Source organism: Cololabis saira, chromosome 2, assembly GCF_033807715.1.
Source record: "Cololabis saira isolate AMF1-May2022 chromosome 2, fColSai1.1, whole genome shotgun sequence".
In the NCBI taxonomy this organism is placed as follows: domain Eukaryota; kingdom Metazoa; phylum Chordata; class Actinopteri; order Beloniformes; family Belonidae; genus Cololabis; species Cololabis saira.
Window position 1 is genome coordinate 35,163,136 of NC_084588.1, and position 23,828 is coordinate 35,186,963.

The 23,828-nt window shown below is 40.7% G+C and overlaps 1 protein-coding gene across 1 annotated transcript; it reads right to left on the reverse strand.

Moving 5' to 3' along the window:
- Positions 1–5,493: 5,493 nt before the first annotated feature.
- Positions 5,494–14,116, reverse strand: rcn1 (reticulocalbin 1, EF-hand calcium binding domain). The gene is made up of 6 exons (XM_061710859.1): positions 13,688–14,116; positions 12,196–12,389; positions 11,901–12,079; positions 6,894–6,954; positions 6,574–6,773; positions 5,494–6,424 (listed from the first exon to the last, which is right to left on the reverse strand). Exons 1-6 carry the CDS (start codon positions 13,906–13,908, stop codon positions 6,317–6,319), a joined length of 963 nt encoding a protein of 320 aa, XP_061566843.1. The 5' UTR covers positions 13,909–14,116; the 3' UTR covers positions 5,494–6,316.
- Positions 14,117–23,828: the final 9,712 nt, after the last annotated feature.

Genomic DNA, 23,828 nt, shown 5'->3' on the forward strand with positions numbered 1-23,828 from the left:
AGACAAGGGTGAGCCCTGTAGCGCCTCACAACCACTAGGGGGAGTAAAGTCCTGTTGTTGTTGGAGAGGATGCAAGACCACTTTCTCTGAGGCAACATGAAAGATTGATGCATTCCTTCAAGCTTCATTGTCCAGAAGGAGAAACATGCAAGGCACTGAATTGACCTATAGTCACATGACCTGCACATATATCTGCTTGCCTGAAGAGGAAATGTGGCTTGCACATGACCAGGGCTGCTTTTAAGACATAGAAAAGAAAAGTCACAAAGCTGGAAAATCTGTTTTAGAACTATCCGTGCAACAAGAATGGACACACTCCTTATCTGATCAGCTCCTTTAGATTGTTGGGAGATTTCATCTCAGCTCAAAGACCTGTGACCCTGAAACAAAGCTACAAGTTATTTTCACTTCTCATGAATGTGTTGCCGCTTAAGTAGAATTTCTGAGATGAGCACTGCATGCAAATTTTGAGTGTATTTTCCACAGACTATGAGCTGAGGAATATTAAAAATTTTAAGTGTATTTCCCACAGACTATAAGTTGAGGAAAATAGAAAATTTTGAGTGTATTTCCCACAGACTATGAGTTGAGGAAAATTTTAAGTTGTGGAGACTTAAAACATTAAAAAATATAACTTAAATATTTTGGTGTAATCAGTTACACAAAGTTTTTTGAGTTCTGTGAACTTATTCGGGTTAACAGTGCACACACATGATGCGATAAATAACCTAATGATAATCCAGTTAAAAGATACACAACATGCACGTTTTATAACTCTACAATATGACTTCTCCCTCAGGACATGACAAGTTGTCCATGTTGGTGGAACCTGTGCATCACTTGTTCTCTTTACTTGGTATGCCATTGATAAATATACAGTTTAAATTGATGAATCAATGACACGAACAATGTTAGCATTTAAATGTTACGTGTAATGGAGAATAGTATATTTCTCTAGTCTCTATTTGCCTATTTACCAGTTTTAGCAAAAAAACATGCAATTTGTCCTCCATGGAGAGGCTGAAAGCATAGCCGATCCCTTGAGCTGTCATGTTGAGGCACAGCATCGCTGTTCAAACAGCTCAATAATGAACAAAGACCACTCTTTTGCTGTTCTGTATGTTATTATATAATGAGCAGAGAGCTTGTTATGAAAGCCTCAGCACAGGCCGGGTTAGATGTCCCAAAGATCATTGTAAATAACACTCTTGGCTACAAATCCTGCAGGATAAAGGGAACAAAGACAAAAGACAAAAAAGACAAAGACACATGAAGATGGAAAATAGGGCATCTTTGTGAAAGTCAGAGGAGGCAGCAGGGCAGAGGGGGATCAGATGAACTGCTTATGTTATGTAGACTCTTTGATTGTTGCAGTTAATTAGGTTTCGCTGTTGGGAATTACTAATAAGGAAGTAGGAGTACACAGTGAGTTTTTAAGCTAAGTGAAAATTACTCTGGACAGTTGTATGCTACATTTTATGACTGTCCTTTCCTACTGTCTCCAGCCCGTCTTCACCCAGAGGGCTCATTATTATCAGAAGAGAGGGGTTGATCAACACAGACACTCATATGAGACCCGTCTGAAGGCATTACTGTGCACACACTCCCCCCGTGTGAATGATTAGGAGCCTAGCACAAACACGAGGGGCAGACTGTTAAACATGGCCACGGGGCAGCTTGTCCGTGTGTCCCCATCTTCTTCAGGCAAGCACACACATTTAGCTCGTTTGCATCTTTGTGCGCCGCTAATACACATTTACCTTCACTTACACACTGGCTACCACACACAGATGCACCATGACACATGACAAACCTCATATGCTGTCTGGAGGAAGTGCATTGACCGCCTTAGTATTTTAGGCTTCCCAATTATTCAAATGTATGCAACAAGAATGACCGCACACGCTTAAGCGAAGCAACACAGCACCCATTATATCATCTAACAGAGACCAAAAATAACTAGTGTCACCGAGGGCAACACCTCCACTTTGGATGCTCCCCAGACCAGGAGCATTTTTTCTCAGGTGGACAAAGAAGGAATTCATCTGAAAATAATTTTGTATTCTTGGATGATGTGAAAGTGGAGCCATGCAAGACTTTGGAGAAGCACTTTCTGCAAAACTCTATTATCAGTCTTAGGCCTTCCTCTTGCAAAGCCATCCAAATCTCCAAGTAATTCAAATATCAGTAAAAACATCAAATGCGGCTTCAATATTTCAGAGCACCTTTCCCAGCACATTCGGTTTCTAGCCTGAGATTAAATTTAAAGAATGGCCCGATGTCACAATAGAATAACACGGCCCACACATACATACATCGCCCTGACCCTTGTTTCTAATGAGCTTTATCGCATTGGTCCCGCTTGACTTGTCTTGCTAACTGGCACACATATATCCATATGTTCTGCATGAGCAAGCAGAAGGACAGGCTGGGTGGCAGATCTGCTTTCTCAGTTACATCCCAGAGTTTTACTGCAACAGCCAGCAGCAACAGCGAGTCAGCTTAACTCCATCTCTGCGGTGTGTGCAGACTGCAATTAGTCTTGAGAAGTGTTAACAGCTTGTTCCGTATCGTGAGCGAATCCAGAGTTGAACAGAGACTTTAATGCTCGAGAAGCCCATATTAGCTGTCTGCAGTGTGTCCAAATGAAAGTGTAAATGCATACTGCTCATTAGGATGACTCACCTCAGTCACAATTAGGCAACTTAAAAAAAAATACTGTACCAATAGAAAAAAAGCTAGATGAGTGTGAATATCAACTACAGAAGGTTGAGACAGAAGTCTGAGAAACTAGACTGAAAATGTGTTTGTGTGCTTTTTGGAGATGAGTCCAGTCGATGAACACTGGTGATCAACTGTACCTTTATACAGGACTGTCTCAGAAAATTACAATATTGTGATTTTCTGTAATGCAATTACAAAAACAAAAATGTCATACATTCTGGATTCATTACAAATCAACGGAAATATTGCAAGCCTTTTATTATTTTAATATTGCTGATCATGGCTTACAGTTTAAGATTAAGATTCCCAGTTTCAGTTGATTTGTAATGAATCCAGAATGTATGACATTTTTGTTTTTTTAATTGCATTACAGAAAATAAAGAACTTTATCACAATATTCTAATTTTCTGAGACAGTCCTGTAATGTCCTCCAAGTAAACGGGGGATGCTCAGCCAACGCACCATGTGAACAAGAGAGGACGGGTATTTGAAGTCGTTTTTGAAATAATGTTTATTATCTGATGATTCTGTTGGTTTAGCAAAGAAATGTAGACTCAGAAGTTATATCAAAGAGTTGCATATTTGGCTAAATTATTGATTAAACTATGTAATAAGGTGTTTCTAGACAGAGAGATCAGCTGCAGTGATCTAAAGAAATATTCATTAAAGTAATAGCCCACCCAAGTTTGTCAACTATTAGGCTTTCTTGCCCAGTTAAATGAGAAAAATCAACTATGGGGCGACTCAAACCAAAGATTGGAAATTAAGAAATAGGAGGTGTGTTAACATTGTGTACATGTACTCTTAGAGATGAAATATGCAACATTGGAGCTGTACAACAATAAAAGGTAACAGTTTTCATATAACAATGATGTGGTGTTCTCAGAACGTTTCCCTCCAATCTGTGCAGCAGTCTGAGCTGATGTGCTCTGCATGTGTGTTTTTTTGACACATTTAATTTATTGCAACAATACATTCTTGCCTCAAACATAATTCTTAGCTCAAAAATTAAAAGAAATGTCTAAGAGGTGTTAATGTATTTTCCACATCAACACAGGACATCCTCCAACCTTACGATGTGAGACTTTTGTTTAGGGACAACAAACGTGATAACATGGTGATTCCCTTCATCGATCAGCTTCTGCCATGACATCAGGGAGACGGTTTCAGCCATGTCTTCAGCCATCTTTTACAGACCAGACCTGATTGCAGCTCAAACACATGGCTGCATTTCTGGACTTGTTGAAAACGTTGTACAAAGTGAGCTGTTTGGAGGTCTAACAGGTGCAAAGCTAATAAAGGAGTACCCAAATACCACAAAAATGACTACAAATGCCTATATGATGTTCATTTTAAGTTAAGAAACATTCTACTAACAAAAACCAATGACAAGACCAGGGTCAAGTCTGGGTTTGCCAAGATGCAATGATCTGAGATGCTTCAAGGATGAAGTTCCTCTTCTGGTTTTGACGGGTTCTCCTAGTCTTGCAAGTAGAGTTTTTCCTGAGGTCCCATCAAAATCTTCCTCCCCCCATATCTTAAGTAACTAACTTAAGCAGACTGCATGAAGCAACCTTTGCACGGAGCCAGGAGACTAACTGTTCCCAGGGTTCAGAGCTGGCACTGAGCCATGGAAGCTGGCTGCATCTTGGTACTTATTGGTATAATTAGTACTTACAGTTGAATGAAAAGGCTCAAAGACTGAATGAAATGACCACCTTTTGTCGTGGAAAGAGAACTAAATCTACAAAAGCAGAATTGAAAAAGCAGAAAATCAATGTTACTTTTTGCACTGCCACCGATTACAGAGTAATGAGAGATGAGGACAACCCCCCCACCCCCAAAACAAAACAAACAAAACAAACAGACTGCTCTTAGTTGATCCCAATTATTTTTCCATTTCTTATAAAGATGAAATAAAAAAACAATGTTTGAAACAATGAACGTAGAAGTCCTGGTTACTCTTCATGGTCCACTGACGCCGTAATCATTTTAGGGTGGTCAGACTTGACAGCTATGTGATGTATCCATCCATTTATTCTCTATTTGCTTCATCCTGTGCAGGGTCACTGTGGAGCTGGAGCCTCCTCCTGCTGTTGCCTGGTGACAGGTGGTGCACATCCTGAACAGGCTGCAAGTCCATCACGAGAGTCGTTTAGTTTCAAAGGAGACAACCTGCACACTTACACTGTTATAAATCAATTTAGAATCACTGATTAACCTAACCAGCTTGTTTTTGTACTCCGGGAGGAAGCCAGAGTACACAGAGAAAATACACAGGAGGAACACACAATATCCACACAGAAGTCCTGAAATTCAAACCACTAACTTGTCGTGAGGTGGCAGTGCAGACGGCACAGTTGTATATGTTGCAACAAGAGGGCATAAAATGTTAAAAGGGCTCTTTTTAAAAACAAAAAGCCAATCATAAAAGTAACACAATTTTACTTGTCCTTCTAACTGAATACAGTTGATTCCATGAAAGAACAAGTGTATGAAAAATGAAAAGTCCTCTTGAGAGACTGAGTGCTGAGACTCAGGAGCCAGACGGTTATTCATAGATGTTTCATTCCAAAAAGAGAGAAAAAAAAAAAAGTTTTAATTTGAATTATACCCTGAAACTGTATTGAGCATTTGTAAGTAGAGTTCCGAGTGTTGCAGAAGGGAAAATAAAATGGGCAAATGTAAATACTGAATGTTGTGGGAGGGAGAAGTGAGGATTTTATTCGTTTCTCTTATGTATTCAAGCCAGAGTGCTTTTTCAAGAAAAAAAAAAACAATAAAATCACTTCTAAGTAAACCTAACAAATGTAAACTGGATAAACAGTTTAAATATTAGCAAAGTTGAAAATGGAAACATACATGTTGACCTTAAGTTTACTAAAAACAGCAATTCAGAGCACAGAAAAAAAAAAAAAGTTGTTCACAGGCTATGCTAAAACCAAATGTGTGCAAAAAACCCTGTTGTGTAACATCAATTTACCAATCATTATTAAAACAAATCAACATTTAAAAAAACAAACTCTCCCAGAAGACTGTAAACAGAAACATTGAAAGGAAAAACTGTATTTTCAGTAAAAGAAAAAAAAAAAAAAAAGATACCTAGCTGAACACTGAATTTCTCTAAAAGTTAGTTTCAAAGATAACTGAAAATAAATATTAACACAATAAATGTTCTGATCCGACATTTCACATTACCACTGCTTTTGCAAACCGTTCCTGAATCTGAAAATGACCTGTTCATTTTAAAAGCATTTGTTCAAAACTCTGCAGCAGCGGCGGCTGCTGCTGCGACGCCGCGGGAAGGCACCGGTTGACGGAGAGGAAGTCCAGCAGGTCGGGCTTTGCTCCTGAATGTCAGAAGCAAAGCCATCAAATGGAGGACTGAAACACGACGCGCGTCCGTCCTCGAGTCTGTCCCACCACTCAGTGGAAGGATGGAGTGGTGATAGTGTTGCTGGGAGGAAGTCCACAAGTCTGATTCTGTCTTTGAGGACAAACATGTTTCGACAATCCCCACATGCGCGCTCTCACACATACACACACGCACAAACACACACACACACACACACACACACACACACACACACACTCAGAGCTCGTCATGGTTCCTGGTGAGGTCCTCTCCGTAGTTTGTGGCCTGACTTCCCACAAACATGTTCCAGTTCTCAAGAATCTCCTCTTTAGTCAGCTTCTCATCCTGAGGTGGGGGACAACAGAGCGGAAAGATGAGCAACAATGACTAACCCTTAAAATACGCCAAATTAAGAGAAAAAAGGCCTAAATAAATCAAAGCTAGAATGACATGAAACAACTTTAAACGGTGGCGATGCAGCTGAAAAGGCGTACCATGTCCTGGTCCGACTCGTACACCAGATGTCTGGCCTCGGCCTGGGCGTGGTCGTAGTCTTGGGGCATAATCCAGGCCCGGATTTCATCCTGGTCCATCTTTCCGTCTTTGTTTAAGTCCCGGAAGTCGGAGAATTGTTCCCTCTCGGTTCTTACCCACTCTGGCTCCGGACCCCCGTCCTCATGAGCAAACATGTCAGCTTCCCCCACAAGAACATTCAAGTTACAACTCATTCAGTTTTAAGTTTCTTCAAAATTTAATTACGCTTATGTGATGAAAGTGAATTATAAATGGTTGGTCTTTAAATCCTCAAACTCACCAATGTACTCGTCCTCGTCCACATATCCATCGTCGTTCTTGTCAATGTCCTCGAGTGTTTCCTGTATTCACAAAAAGTTAACAATGTCATTAAAAGTAGGGGCAAGAGCGGTGAAACGTCCCGCCTGAGTGATGACAGAGTAACACGTTCCCTCAGGCTGCAGAAGTGAGTGACTGTGCGAGGGTCGGCTTACAGCTGGACCGGCAGAGAGACACAGTAGCTACTGTGTCGTGCTTGACAACTGAACCCTCAGAGGTAAAAGATTATTTACAGGTTAAGTGATGGCCATCTTTCCTCTTGTTACAACAGCATCTTTCACTATCATGATGATGGCACAAATGAAAGTATTCAGACAGATCACAATTAATAAAAAGAAACATTACAAATTTTCATTCATCTGTGTAAAATAACATTAAAAAAACTAAAGAAATACCCTATTTGCACAACTCTTTTTACATAATTGTTCAGAGTCTGAAGTTTTACTGTTGACATCCAAATGATATAGTTGTGGTGACCCTCCTTTATCTGCTCTGCTTTGGTTTAATTAGACAAAGATTTGTTTATTTCAAGTCCCTTAACTTGAAATACACAAATAAATATAATATATATATATACACACACACACACACACACACACACACACACACACACACACACACACACACACACACACACACACACACACACACACACACACACACACACACACACACACACACACACACACACACACACACACACACACACACACACACACACACACACACACACACACACACACACACACACACACACACACAGCAATTCGACTTAAAACCAAATATAACAACAAACAGATAAAAACCACTCAATTGCAGGTAATCATCATCATCATTATTTATATGCCAAGTAATCATCAACTACAGTTTCATCATCGTCAGCCCTAATTATAACACGTAGACCGTATTATAACAGCGTTGAGAACGATCACAGCTCCTAGTGACAACAGCGCTGCTTGATGCTTCAACCAGCAGGAAAACATATCCCACAATACTGCAAAGAAGCGCTCAGGAACAAAACCAACAAGCATAATAAAAGTTCTAGGCACCGATCCAGCCTACAAACTCTTCAGATGTAAATCGGAGTATTCCTGATATGTGCAAGAACATATCTGATGCGCTCTCCAATCCACAGGGTCCAAAGGATCTTTCTATGACTGGCGGTTTCTTTCCAGCCGGATGCTACCTGGACAAGTCAGAGCTGTGTGGGATTCACAGGGAGGGCCTACACGTTTTTAGGGAGATGGGAAATGCCCTGCCCTCAGTCGGAAAAGGGTGGAGTGTCCTCTCCAGGTTGGGAATCCAATACTCCCCTAAGTATTTTGGGGTCTTGAGTGAGGGAAGAATGGGGCGGGAGATCGAGAGGTGGATCGATGCAGCATCCGCATCACATCCTCGTGCTGAAGAAGTTGCTGAGCCAAAAGGCGAAGCTCTGGATTTAGCAGCGGATCTAGGTTGCTACCCTCACCTGTCACGAGCTGTGGGTAGTGACCGAAAGGACAAGATTGCAGATACAAGTGGTGGAAATGAGCTTCCTCTGCAGGGTGTCCGGACTCTCCCTTAGAGATAGGGGGAGAAGCTTGTGTTTCTCTGAGCATTTCACAGTCTGACCTTGGTATAAAGTTGTTGGGATGTTTACTCCTGGGAAGACAGACAACTCTCTTGAATACTTTCCACTTGTAAAAAAAAATATTTAGACTTTTTTACTGTAGAACATTGAACTATTTCCCAATTGATGCGTAGAAACAATACTTCCTTAATCCAACTTCTTATATCTTTCCCTCTGGGTACTATGTTAATATTAAGAGAACTACCAGTGTCAGCTTTAAAGGAGATTTGCACAACTCTTAAGCTGTACACAGCAGCGAGGTGGTACTTAAAATTAGAAACATGACTGTTTTTCCTCTGACCTTCATTTTTGTTACATAAATATTGACATAGTGCAAAAATAGTGTTGTTGCTCACCTGAGGCTGTATCAGTCTATCACCATTATATATATACTGTATATATATAAAAAATAAAAACACAAACCAGCATTGCGGTATCTAATCTGTAACTACTGTGGATCATTCAACATCAATCAGTGAAGATGCCACTGGCTGAACTTTTCTTTGGTAATATGCAATGACATCATAAAAATGGGGGATTAATAATTAACTCTGTCAAATGGGTGGTACAACTTTTATGAACAAGGCAGCACAGTGCTGCATAGTGCAACATTGGCTATGCCAAATTTATATTTAAAGACTGAGTCTTAAATGGGACGGTGTGTCCATCCCATCGGACCTGCTCCAAAAATAATTAAGATAAATAAACAGACTCAGTCATTTCCAGAATAGGCCTATTAGGTTCATGATTTTAACTTTAGGGTAGGGCTGGGCGATTATACGATCTCGATTTGTGATCGCGATCAAATTAAGCTCGATCACGGTGATCAGCTGTGGGTCTACTTTCTCGATCACGTGCAAAACATGCTGCAGCAAAGTGCACGACAACCAATCACAACCCGCTTTCCTGGCACCGCGCTGTCTGCATTAATTGATCATGCATGACATGCCGCGGCAAGTTGCATGACCATAGGCAGTAAAGTAGTCACATCTGCCTCCCCTGCACTGGTGGGAGCAAGCGTGACCAGAGAGAATAAAACTACAAGACAACAACCGCAGGCTAGCGTTAGCTTAGCTTCGAGCCGACCGGGACTCACGGTTAGCGGTTATTTATTTATTTATTTCGCCGGACAACTTCTTCCGAGCGTACAGGAGGAGGGTGTGATGGATTCGCAAAATGCCCTTCGTGATGGATGTATTGTGTATTCGAACCGCACTCATTAAAGTTGTGATTCGCTCTGCTTGTACCACAAATTACTCATCACCGCCGACTTCAGAAACTCCGCGGCCCCGACATGGGTGTGTGTGTGCGTGCGTGCGTGCGTGCGTGTGTGTGTGTGTGTGCGCGCGCGCGGTCAGCGGAGTGAATGTGTCGGAGCGCGGAGGCAACAAGCAGAGCTCAGCAGATGACGCCGTAGGCTCTGCGTTGGTGTAACGCGGGACCATAAATCAGCCTTAAGTCCCTTTTAGGCTAATACTGTGAGAAATAACCTCTCATAATAGCGGTACTACAGTTAATAAATGTAATAAAACTGCCGTTTCTGCTGGCTACTGAGTCCTGTAAGTGGCGAGTGAGTTTTAACTCCTTAATTACCAACCAGCGTCAGAGTCACGCACAGTACACAAACTGTGATGTTAGAGCGCCACCTGTTGGTCAATTTAAGCAACCGCATTGCCAGCTGCTTGACAGTGGCTCAAATCATATTAGTTTACTGTTTTTGTTTTTAATAATGTCATTGCAATTTTATCTATGCAATTGTGAAAAAATGGCAAAATAAATGAAAAACTGTGAACAACCGCATTCCGTAGGCTATTCAGTACTCAGTATTCAAGTCTTTAAATTTTATTCCGCTTCAGTTTCGGCCTCAAATTTTCATTTTGGTGCATCCCTAGTTTTTTCGGTGGGTACCACTGGTAGCATTCTGGATTCTTGTTAAAACATGCTATTTGCTTTATTTGTTAATAAAAAAAAACTAATCTCTGGTTTCTTTCTATTTTATTCCAGAAGGGAGGGGGGGATCTTCTGATTTAAAAAAATCGTGATTAAAAATCGAGATCGTTCAATATGGGAAAAAAAATCGTGATCACTTTTTTTGCCATATCGCCCAGCCCTACTTTAGGGGATATTATTTCGTCTCCAAGTTATCTTCAATATCACCAACATGAACACAGTAAGCCTTACCTTGCTACCATTTCAGAGACTAATATAGCCCTATAGAGCTGCCATTCTGAGAGTGTCCAGCATGCTATAATGAGCATGACCTGCTAATCCGGCTCGTTTTTTTGGTGGGAATAATTGTGGCTGCATGGTGTGGCGACTTAAATAAATAATAAAAGTCACTGCACAACATATCACATACAATACCTCAGAGCAATCATTCAAGGATTCAACAAATTTGGAAAAAGTGGGGGGTCGCCAGGTGGCACAGTGGTTAAAGCAAGCGGCCCATGTACTGAGGCTACGGTCCTCCTGCAGCGGGCGCAGGTTTCAGTCCCGGCCTGCAGCCCTTTGCTTCATGTCGTCCCAATTCTCTCTGTCTACCCCCTTCCTGTCTACACTTTGACTAAAGGCCAGTAGAGCCACAAAATCTTAAAAAAATATTTATTTTGGAAAAGGAGTTGACAGGAAAATTGAAGGACAAATAAAATAAAAAAATAAATAATCAAAACCATTTGCTGATCGAGCCTGCTAAGACATTTTTTCTGCAGATTAGTGCCACTGATGTATTTACTGTTAAATTGTTAAAACACTTTTACAGAGACATCTACAGAAGCACATTGCATGTGTCTAATTAATTTCAAATATAAAAGAATAATTCAAACAAATAATAAAAGAAAGTACACTAGTGATCACCATCGCTTAAATAGCAGTAGGTGAGTAGCTTCCATGTGGGTTGATGATCGTAAACCAGCAGGAGAAGCAACGTGGGAGTGGGTGAGTCAGTCGGAGCTTACATCAGAAGAAAGGGACTCTTTCTCTGCCTCTATTGATTCACTGACAGCATACTAGTGGGCGACAGAGCCGGACAAACTTTCATATGTGGCGTTCCATACCAATCATGACCTCCTAACCGGCTCCTGATCCAAGCTGCTCACAGTCCTGCAGCTCTACGAGCAGTTTGGATCTAGAAATAGAGCTGAAGAAACAGGTGGCAGGAGCAGCCAGTCAGACTCCGAACAAATGAGAGGTCTGATGCTCGTAAATACCCCATTGAGCACGACTCAGCCTGCATGTTGGCTCAGGCTAGTTTAACAGTATTTAATGGTCTGTCTGACGTCATGTATTCTTCCTTTTGATGTGTTGCAAAAGTGTTAAAAACAGTTTTTCTATTTGAAAAAAGTATTAATCCAGAGGCCTTACCAGAATGACAATATTCTTCATGTGTTCAAACTCCTCAGGGTGCAGGAACGACGTGAACTCCTCTCTGTCTGCCAACAGATCGCCATTCAGATCAGCTGACTTGAACCTCCTCTCGTCTCGAGGAAGCATCTTCTTGAAGCTGAACTGGTCTGACTCCTCCTGAAACTCTTCTATGTTGGCTTAAAATAGCAGATTGAAATTAATTAACAATAAGGTTTACAAATAGCTCTGTAATATTTCAATGGCGAACCTCAGAGAAGACTAAAAGCCATGCCTGAAACCCGCTGACCCTTACCGAGATAGTAGCCGTAAGTGGCCTGCTTGTACTCATCCCAGGAGATCTTGTCGTCTTTGTTCAGATCGTAATCTGTCCACACCTTTGCTACATTCTCGTACACGTAACGCTTCTGGACACGTTTTATCCAAGTCTTGAGCTCCTCTGTGTTGATGTAGCCATCTGCGTTGCCGTCTATGCGGTCAACTATTTTACTGAGAATCAAAAGGGGAAAAAAAGTAAGACATTAGTTAAATGAGTTGTATACTTTTTTAAATCAGAATCAGCTTTATTGGCCAGGTTCGAACATTGTCCAACAAGGAATTTGACTCCGGTAGTTTCGCTCTCTATGATATTAAAAGGTGTTCAATAAACAAATGAACAATAGACAAATGTGGAATTTCTATGTACAAAATTATAAACATTTTAAGGTGCAGCAGTTTGAGGTAGTGAGAATAAAAAAAAAAAAAAAAGTATGACCTATTTACAATTTCTACAGACAAGAATTATGCAGAAAATACAAGATAAAAAATTTAAATTGTACAAAGAAATAAAAGGAGAGCTTACAAGGTCATCTTTACTACATTTCCCCTGTGACACAATGATAAACTGGCAGAAGGCACTGAGATACACAGTGAAAAAAAGGGGGAAAAATAACCACAAGGAATGTGACTTCAATGAAATTACTCCAGTGGGAGGAGCCACAAAGCCAATTTAGTAAAAGCCACTGTAGTATATTCTTAGACTTGACTTGCCACGTTGTGATATTACAGGCATCCCACTCTCACACCCACTCCCAACACCACAGGAGGGAGTTTTCTTATCCAAACGGGTCAAAGGGTGGCACAGTCTGTACCAGGACCACGTGGTACAGTGCAGGCTCTGCCTGAAACATTACTGATTTCACAACTTTACATGTCCTGAGAAACTCTCTTATAATGTATGCATAGCAGGTCAACCCCATATGCATCTTCACATGCACATCTTTCTATAACATGTGATGCTGAATGTTAGATGCATGTCCTCAAAGTGAAGGGTGACAGAGGTGCAGGAGCTGGTATCAGGATCAGTGTTCAATTTCAATTCAATGTATTTATTTTGGTAGGGACATTGTACATCAGGCAACATTTTCTTTTAATAAAAAAATAAAATGTAGATGCACCCAGATTGCAGCCATAGGCTGATTTACATCGGTAGTCCCCCTGCCAGATGTAATCAGCAAAAGTCATAATAACAACAACAATAATAATAATAATAATCACAAAAAGTCAACAATATAACACACATAACATGGCATATGCATTCACAATAAAAATGACGATAAAACCCGTGCTGGGGAAATGGATGGTTTTGGTTTGTGAACTAAAGTGCTGTAGTGCTATGTTGTATCTGCTGTAAAACATGATAAATAGTAATAAATAGTTCAATAGTTGAATGTTACAGTGCTGTCAGTACATGAGTATAGTACATGCAAAATAAAATAAGTGGGAAAAAGTGTTTTCTTGTTCCTCACCCTAGTCTGTCCTTGCTCTCCTCTGGGCTGAGCTGGTCGAACGTTTTGGCCTCCTCTTTCCCCAGAAAGGCCTCGTGGTCGTACTGGAAGCTCTTGTTGTCCTCGGGGGTCCTCCTGCCCAGCTCAGAGTCCTGGATCACCCTCTCCTTCCTCATCATGGGCTTTGCATGAGCCACGGCGGTGCAGAGCAGCATCGCACACAGCAAGCTGAGGCCGGCCATCGGTGTGTGGAGTCTGGACTGATGCTGACAAAAATCACTGCAGAGAAATCACTGCGTCCTCCAGATGCCTCAGTGCTGCACCGCTATTATTCACTGACCTGCAGCGGGGAGCTCACCAACAGCATGCAGATTTAAAGAGCACCTGCCCTACAGGTCCCTTAACATCGCTACAGTCCTCGCAGTCACAATTTGGGACATTCCTTATCCCTTTTCTTGCAGGAAGGGAAGCAGCGGAGCCGGGGTTTCCCGTGGTCGCACGTACAGCCAATCACAGCGTCCGTTTCAAGGGGCGTCACCGGCTCGTCAAATGACCGGCGCGCTGCTATTGGTCCGCGGGAGTTTCGTAACACGAGAGGGGCAAGGGCGCCACGTTGCAAGCAGACTTCTGAGAAAAGTGAGGACTTCAGTGGACAGGAGTAGCTTTAAGGTTTACCAGAAAGGGTTTAAAATGTTTTATACCGCTACACCAACATCTACATCAGGGGTGTCCAAAGTTGGTCCTCGAGGGCCGCTGTCCTGCATGTTTTAGTTGTTTCAACACACCTGATTCTAATTAACGGTTTTTGATTGATTGATTGAAGAATGTAGCCTATTAGAAGAATTGCATAGGATCAGGTACAGTTTCATGACAGTACAGATTCGCTGATACAAAGTCAACTAAAAGGCATTATCCCAAGAAAGCATTACACTTGTTTACATTGGAGACCTTTTTAACTCATATAACATTGAATGACATACAGGTAAGAAGCAGTACTTTGTAGGGAAGATTGTAAAAAAAAAAGAAAAAAGGGGGGAATTACTGTTATTTTGCACAGAGAGAGACTAAAAAGGTGATGAGACAAATAGAATAAGCTAGGTAATACAAAACAAAAGCAGAAAACAAAACAAAAAACAAGAAACAATAATCAGAAGGAACAGCGGGATGTGCAGTAGAGGCTTTGATTATTCCCAGTTACGAGTAGCAGCCTCCTGTAGGTGGTTTTTTAGGGCAGACTTGAAGGAGATTAGGGATTTGCTCTCTTTTATGGCTGTCGGTAAGGAATTCCACATGTTGGTAGTATAGGATGCAAACGAGTTTGAACCTTTCTTGGAGTTAACCCTGGGCTGAAAGTGATTTGTGGAGCTGCCTCTAGTGTTATGGTGGTGAACATCTTTTACATTTTGAAAGTATTTAGACAAGTACAAGGGTATTTTGGAGGTGTAATGTATCTTGTACACCAAAATCAATGCAAGAAACTGTACTCTGTCGGCTACCAGGAGCCATCCCACGCTGAGCATATGGTTTGCTGTTTGGTAAGCCCCAGATGGAAGATTGAGCAGAAGCCTTATCAGTTTGTTTTGAGCTGTCTGGAGCTTGGTTTTCAGAGCCTTAGTGGTGTCACGGTACCAGACATGAACTCCATAATCAAAGTGAGGTTGAATGAGTGCCCTAGTGCCCTTGCCAAAATCTTCAGTGTGTCTCTACCAACTACAGGGGCGATCCTATACAAGAATCGGGTTCGTTGGGTAAATCTGCACCTTTTCATGTAACATGGGTAATGTAGACAGGGTGGCATTTTTTCCATGAAGCTTAGTGAGTGCAAGACCGGATGTATGATAGGTGGTAGTCTTATTAATCACCTCATATATGCTGATGACCAGTGTTGTGCTAGTTACTGAAAAATAGTAACTAGTTACCATTACTATTTACTTCATTAAAAAAGTAACTCGGTTAGTAACTCAGTTACTTAGACCAAAAAGTAATGCGTTACTATGAAAAGTAACTATTGAGTTACTTTAAATAAAAACATTATTTTAAATGCTCCCATTAATGCCCCTCTAGCCTTCATTTCAGCAGGTACTGTATGGATTTGTATTGTGCCTTGTGTTCTGCATTCTGATTGGCTAAACAGTCTCCCCGCTTCTTCACTTCCTGTATTAATAACGTTGGTTGCTTAGCAACAAGCTGAGAATGGCCAATGAGCTTCAGCAGCAGCTCAAGAACGGGACTCTTTGATGAATCGTTCATTACAGTCTCAAATATAATAACCAATGGTGGCATGTCGGTTTATAAGAATCTTTTTGCCCAGAAGAAAAAACAGCGACAAAACAACCTATAACTATTTTCTTCTCTCGAAAAAACACAGCTGCACCGATGGCTTTAGGAGAAAAAGACGCTACAGGGTGATGACCTGGTCATCATGTCTCCATACAGTGCTGGGCTACAGCAACTGCTTAAAGTGTGCTCTAGCTATGGAGTCCAGTATGACATTGTGTTTAACCCTAAGAAGGGTGTTATTCTGATTGTTAAAGCTAAGGAGGATCAGGAACAAAAGTTTCCCCCATTCTTACTGTCTGACCGCCCCTTTTTTATTTTATTTAACCTTTATTTCACCAGGAAACGAAACTCATTGAGATTAAAAATCTCTTTTACAAGAGGGTCCTGGCCAAGACAGGCAGCAACACAGTAACATGATTCCGACATATGACCCTTAGATGTTGTTAAGAGAGTACGGTATTTGGGTCACATCATAAATGAGGATCTTTGTGATGATGATGACATCCAGCGTCAGTGCTGTCAGCTCTATGCTCAGGCCAAATGCTTGCCCGTAGATTCCATTATATGTGCACAGCTGATGTTAAAGTAAATCTATTCAGAGCCTATTGTACACCTCTTTACACAGCTCACCTTTGGTGTAATTATACCACCAAAGCCAAGCTAAAGAAGTTGCAGGTATCATATAATGATGCGTTCAGGATCCTCCTTAAGCTTCCAAGATGGACAAGTGCAAGCACTTTATTTGTTAATTGTTATGTCCCCACCTTCCATGGCACATCACAACCCACATTTCATTTGAGTGATGTGAACACAGTGGTCACGTTTCAGCTTTAAGTAATTTTTCACTTGCATCACCACTCAACATCTCCTGTGACTCCTGTGATCTTCCTTGTACCTTACTGATCACACACACCTCATCAATAATGCCTCCTGTTATGGGAGTTCCTGGCTGGTTACATGCGCTGCTTAGGAATTTTATGTTTAAATTTATGTGTCGACTCCATGAGTCAGAAAATTGTCCAATAACTGCACTCACTAACATCAAACGGACTGATACAAGGTACACATCTGGACTATGGAAACATTGGAACAGATGTTTGCATGTATTTTAATGTGTGACCTGTAATTTTTATGTATTTTATATGGAACCTTTTGAGTCTGGAATAAAGTATTCATTAATTCATACTCATGTACATGTTGTGTTTGTATAACACATGTGGGTTCACGTCTGAATAATGCACTTCTGATATTCCAATACACTACAACATGGTTTGTGTGAGACATGTGGGTTCACATGTGTGTTACAAATACACAGATACCTCAGAATCAGAATCATGTTTATTTGGCCAAGTCAGGTAAAACAAGACGCTCACTCCATCCACCACAATATTTACCCTTTAATCTATAATTCTGCTTCTAAAATGCTATATATGGTGCATCAGGTAATAGCGTGCCATCCTTTGCATAGGTACAAGTAAAGAATGAGGAAATTTCTGATAACTAATGCTTCGTTTATAAGTGCCTCTTGGGAACGATTTGGGTTCAGGAGGCAGAAACCCTCTCTGCTTTTAAGATCAGGCTCAAAATGTTTCTTTTTTTAAAAAACAATAAAGCTTATCAGAATCAGAATCAGGTTTATTGGCCAAGTCAGGTCAAACAAGACAGGGAATTTGACTCGGTTATTTTCGCTCATTGTACAGTAAATAGACAAATGGCAGCTCTTATTAACAATTTATATACAATTTATATACAATTTTTATTTTTAAGTGAAAGGTGCAGCAGTATGAGGTAGACATGGTTATTGAAAGGTGCATTGTTACAGCATATGATTGTGCTTATTATTATTATTATTGCACAGTGTTGATTTCTCTGAGACTATGAGTTCATCAGAGCAACAGCTTGGGGGAAGAAACTGTCTCTGTGTCTGGAGGTTTTGGCTCCAGAGCTCTGTAGCGCCGTCCAGAGGGGAGGAGTTCAAACAGACTGTGTCCTGGGTGTGAGGGGTCTGCAGAGATGTTCCTCAAATGCAGAGATGTGTACCTCAAATTCAAACTAATACTTACCATATGGCATTTATTTTCCTGCACACAACAGTATGTTTGGTTACTCAGGAAAATATGTTTTATCAACCTGTATTCTGATTATAATGACTGGGCTTAAGAGAAGCCAACAAACAATTGGCATTTTCCACTGATGTCATTAATGTATCATTAAGCGTAAGCTTGGAGACAACTGTGGAACCTGATGTGTGTCTGGACTATAGACTTTATAATTATTGGATAAACATTGGGTGATATTTCTATAGCACAATTCGACAACAAGGTGATTCAAACTGCTTTACAACTACATTAAAACATAAATAAAGAGCATGATTTAAAATGTAAAGAAAAGAGAAAGAAATAAGAACAATAGATCAAAATCAGATAAAATAAGTAGTTAAAATATGATCACCTTTTGAAAATTACCAGTGCATATATAGACAATTCCTCAAAGGCAGCTCAGAACAGGTGTGTCTTACACCTGGACTTAAATACACTGAGTGTTTCAGTGATCTGAGGCTTTCTGGGGGTTTGTTCCAGACATGTGGAACATAGAAGCTGAATGCAGCATGTCTGGTTCTGACTCTACGAACAGATAAAAAACTGGATCCAGAGGACCTGAGGGGTCTGGAAGGTTCATACTGGGTCAGCAGGTCACTGATGTATTTTGGTCCTGCACCATTCAGAGCTTTATAGACCAGCATCAGAACTCTGAGGGACAGGCAGCCAGTGTAGAAACCTCAGAGCTGGACTGATGGGGTCCACTTTTTTGGTCTTAGTGAGGCCTTAGTGAAGCCTCTTTTGCCTACTCCTGTTCTGCATCATACGAAAGGGTGGAATAAACGAGCCTTGGAAGCTAGCTGGAACACGCTTTATGCCAATTACAGTTCACCATTTTAGTTTGGCTGACTTATCTTATGCTTAACTATGATGCTAGTTAATATTATTTTACATTTCTTCTCATCAAATCTGTCCAAACATCCTCTTTCCGAGTCTCTCACTGGAACTATTTCCAGAACGAGTGCTGCAAGAGCTCAGAGTATCAGAGCCACACTGGAACCCCCCCTGATGTGTCACTTGAGTATCTGCTTTAGGGTTAGACCTGTTGTAGTCGCCCAAGCATACTGCAGGTTACAGAGGACTTTTGCGGGAAAGGGTCCTGAAATGATCCAGAATGGCTTCCTACTCTTTCAGTCAATGAATGCCAGAGGAACTGTGAAGCAGCCGGTGAATACTTGCAATGGGACTTCCTGTTTCAAATGTCATTTCAGTGCCAAAATCCGAAACAACAGTTGCATTTAGTCCATACTTGGTAAGCCTAAGCTGCCTGGTCTTAGCAAAGCTTCGTCCAACCTACAGCCAGTTATTGCAGTGACTGTGAGTCCGAGTAGACTTCTGCTTGGAAAGGTCCTAAAATGATCCACTGAGCCTCCCTGCTCCTTCTTTTGATCAAAACAGTGGTGCTGCATGGCAAACATTTGTGGTGGGATATCCTATTTCAAAAGTCCTTTCCGTGGCAAAACCAGAAATGAGCACTGCGTTTCAACACTTGCTTAGCACAAGGTGTCACCTGCTTAACTAAGCTTCATCCTTGGTTACTTCTGGGCCAATCCACCGCCAGTCCCAGCAGTCTGTTATAAAAAATAAGTAAAACAACAAAACATATTCCCTTTAAAATATGAATGACTATGCCCTGTTAGATTTTTATTCACAGCTTACAGAATTCAACTGAGTGAGCATTAAGTGGCAAATTGATGATAGCTATCCATGGCTAAGTTGGTCACCAATCAAAGGTCCATGCCCCTAATTTTACAAACATTTATTGCTCTATATAATTTTACGTTATGTGGAGTGCAAAAATGTGAAATGTAGCTATGAAATGTTGCCACAAAATGTTTGTTGTTTTTTCAACACCAGGCTGTTAAGTTTATTTCTGCTGCAAAGTTCAGTGGATATTGATTTGTTTTTGCAGAGAGCCCCCAGTGGTCAATCAATTAAATGCAGTTTTTAATACTACCTGGTTAGCCTGAACCCTTCTGTGAGACAAAGACAAATAAAGGAAGTTTCTCCCTTAAATTACATTTCCATTTTGAGTCTGATCAGTCCATCCTTATAGGCAGGTTCAGTGCCTTGGGGTTTCAAGGTTTCTGTAATTAAACCTCCACTTAAATAGAATAGAATAGAAAGCCTTTATTATCAATGTACATGTACAGTGGAATTAGGCAGCAGCTCTGTCAAAGTGCACACATGCAAAGACTATGTAAGCAAGGAAGCATAAATGTATATATATGTACACACACTATAAACAAGAGTGAATGGGAGGATAAAAAATGTACATGGATGGGTGGGGGGATATTGCACTTAAATGAATGGAAGAATAATATTGCCCTTGAAAGGATGGGAGTATTGTACATAGATAGTAGAATATTGGGACATTGTGGATAGAAGGTAGAAAAATATTGCACAGAAAATATGAGGTAGCTTATAGGTTGAGAAAGTTCACAGCTTTGGGGAAGAAGCTGTCCCTGAATCTTTTTGTACGGGTTTGTAAGGACCTGAAGCGCCTCCCAGAGGGCAACAGGTCGAAAAGGTGGAAACCTGGGTGGGTGTTGTCCTTTAAAATGTTCCTTGCCCTGTTGAGGCAGCGGGAGCTGTAGATGTCAGACAGGGAGGGCAGAGAGGGCAGAGGGCAGCCGATGATCTTCCGTGCTGTGTTTGCCACCCTCTGCAGCCTCTTCCTGTCTGCCTCCGTGCAGCTGGAGTGCCACACTGTCACGGCATGGGTCAGCAGGCTCTCTATGGTGGACCGGTAGAAGGCCACCAGCAGCTGTGTGTTCAAGTTCTCCTTCCTGAGCACCCTCAGGAAGTGCTGAGCCTTCTTAACCAGTGCAGTGGTGTTGACAGACCAGGAGAGGTCTGCATTGATGTGGACGCCCAGGAACTTGAAGGACTATTCTATTTCTATTCTATTTCTTAAAAAAAAACTAAACTCTTAATCCTCAAGCTTTTTTCCAACATAGACCCATATCAAACCTCCCCTACATTTCTAACTTTAAAAAAAAGCCACTGCTACAAATACACCATCTGAGTATTTGCAAAGAAAGTGTCAGTTTGAAACCTCCAGTAAGTATTTGGATCACGTCCAGAACTGGCACTGGTCAAAGCAAAATATCTCCCCAGGCAACAAACTTGTGTCTATATTTGGCCTTAATCTCAGTGTGGGATCGTAGCATTTTATTACAGGGGCTTGCATGGTTTATTGGGATTAAAAAGGAACCACATTTGGCTGTTTAAATCATTATTATATGGCAGATTTCAGTTTGTTCATGTGAATGTTTTTTGTCCTCCTTTCATAATAGAGTTGGTCATAGATTTCACTTCGGAGCTTGGACTGATACTTTTCACTTTATATGCTTCTGTAAGATACTGTTAATAGACAGCATAGTATAAACTTGGATTGGTATACATATATTCTGTTATTCGGGTACCTATCCATAAAGTTGGACAAAACCAGTAATTAAATCAGTTAGACCGCAAGCATGTCTTAAAGACGTACAGGATGAATTAATTAGGCTATGTTATATACAAGAGAGCCATCCCATATGATGACTCTGTAAAATAGAAATGTATAATATATGAAAGTTAGTTATAAATCTTTGGATTGAAGAAAAGAATGGTCACACATATGTGAATTGAGCATGATTAGAGCATATTTGTGGGGGACTGTTTTGGCTCTGCCTTCTTAAATGGCGCCTTTCAAGTACAGAGCTCTGATAAGCATTAATTTTGACATTCCTTGATAATGTTTGTCAGGGTGAACTTTGAGAGTTAGGAGACCGCCATGGTTCCTAATATCTCCTCTCCACTACACTGATTAATCTATTGTTCCTCAATGAACAGGCACAGTTGGTGGTAATAATGCAACACTCCACAACGGAGGTCGCATTAGTAACTGAAGTGGTTTTGTCAAAATCTGTATAAAAAAAAGGTTTGTTTTAGTTCCAGCATAACCCATAGTTTTAGTGGTACTATGTTACAGTAGGCCGAGTTTTAGTATTATTATCCTGCTGTGTTTGTTACATTACTTATTAGTATTATTAAAGACATCATTTCAGTCATATTTTTATTTGTCACTTATTAGACAGAAAAACACTTTTCCTTCTTTTTTCTCACTTTGCTACTAACATGAAATTGCCCCTGTGAGCCAACTTTTTTTGGTATGTGTTGCTGATCTGAAATACATAAACTAGATGTACTGTATGTTAACAAAAACTGGTTCTATGTTTCTTATCAACAAGACGAAACTTGAACTATCTTGAGCTCATAAGTACACATATATACAAGAGATATATACAAGAGATATAGATATTGATATTATATAGATATTAGATTGATATAGATATTGTGCAAATGTACAGGGAAGTTTAAGATCTTAGTCCAATGTAGTCCAAAATTACACACAATGAATCAAGACGGAAATATGCCAGGTCAGTCATTTTGTACAACAGGACCTGCTTCAGTCCTGTTCAGGTGTGAACTTATTCCAGCTGTCAACTGGTCAACTCCAGGTAGCAGTGGGGTACATGCTGAACGGGTCACCAGTACGTCACAGAAAAATGCAGTAGACAACATGTAAATCAAGCAAGCAACAGGCATTGGTTTTGGCTCAGGCAGAGTTTTCTTATACATCACTGTGCAGAACTGTTACGCAGATGTGAAGAAATGTTGCAGAGAAAAAACTGATTCGTCTTTCTGTATCCATTTACAAAATGCAAAGGGAACATGGTAAAAATAAATCAAATCAATACTAGAAACTCTTTTGAACAGCGTCAGTTCTTCTGGGTACACATGCAAAAAGTCAAAGATTTTGAATCCTATTCCCTTTTAGGATTAACTACCGTACTTATCTCAAACAGGTGCTAAGAGCCATCAATTCATATTTAGATCGAAATATATATAATATATAATATAACACTTGTTTAGAAGCCTTAAACCTGGGTGAGACAATGTTATGCCACAGGCTGAAGACCATGGAAAAACTGTAACAGCTCAGAAACGGGTGACACTGAGGCTGTAGATGCCTTAGCCTTAGTCAACCAAGGAAACTTAGAGCAACAAAAGACACATTATTCTTATTTCCCTTAAAATCAGAAGATGTCCAGCAGTGCTATTAGCTCATAACTATAGGAGAAACTAGCAAAGTCCATGGACACTCATCTACCGTACATGTACACTCATTTACATCTGCATCTCAAAGACAAAACTACTTATTAATCTACTCTACACTCATCTACATCTTCTCCATCCCATTTAAACATGGGATGAAGAAAAATGCTAGCAGATTTTCTGAACTGATGAGTTAAGATTTTAGATATTTGGCCAGCAGAAGGCAGTTTGATCGCAGAATGACAGGAAAGTGGTACAATGAAGAGTCTCTCCAGGTAGCAGGGAAACATGGTGGAAGGTGCTTACAAGTTTGGGACTGCAATTTGGCAAATGGAGTTGAGGATTTGGTCAAGAGTGATGGGGTCCTTAGTGCAGCAGGCAGATACTTATCCATCATCCACTACCATCGGGGAGGCGTCTGATTGGCCTCAAAATCATCCTGCTGCAAGACAACAACCCCAAACATACATTCCAATGCCAGCAGGTACTATCTTCAGGAAAAAAGAACAGAATCCTGGAAGTGGTCATATTGCTCTCACAGAGCCCTGATCTCGTCATCTCGTCTGTCTGGGATTAGAGGACGAAACAGAAAGATTTTGGGCAGTCTAGATCCAGCGAAGATCTGCGGTTACTTTTCTTAGATGTTTGGCGCAACCTTGCAGCAGAGTTCCTGCAGA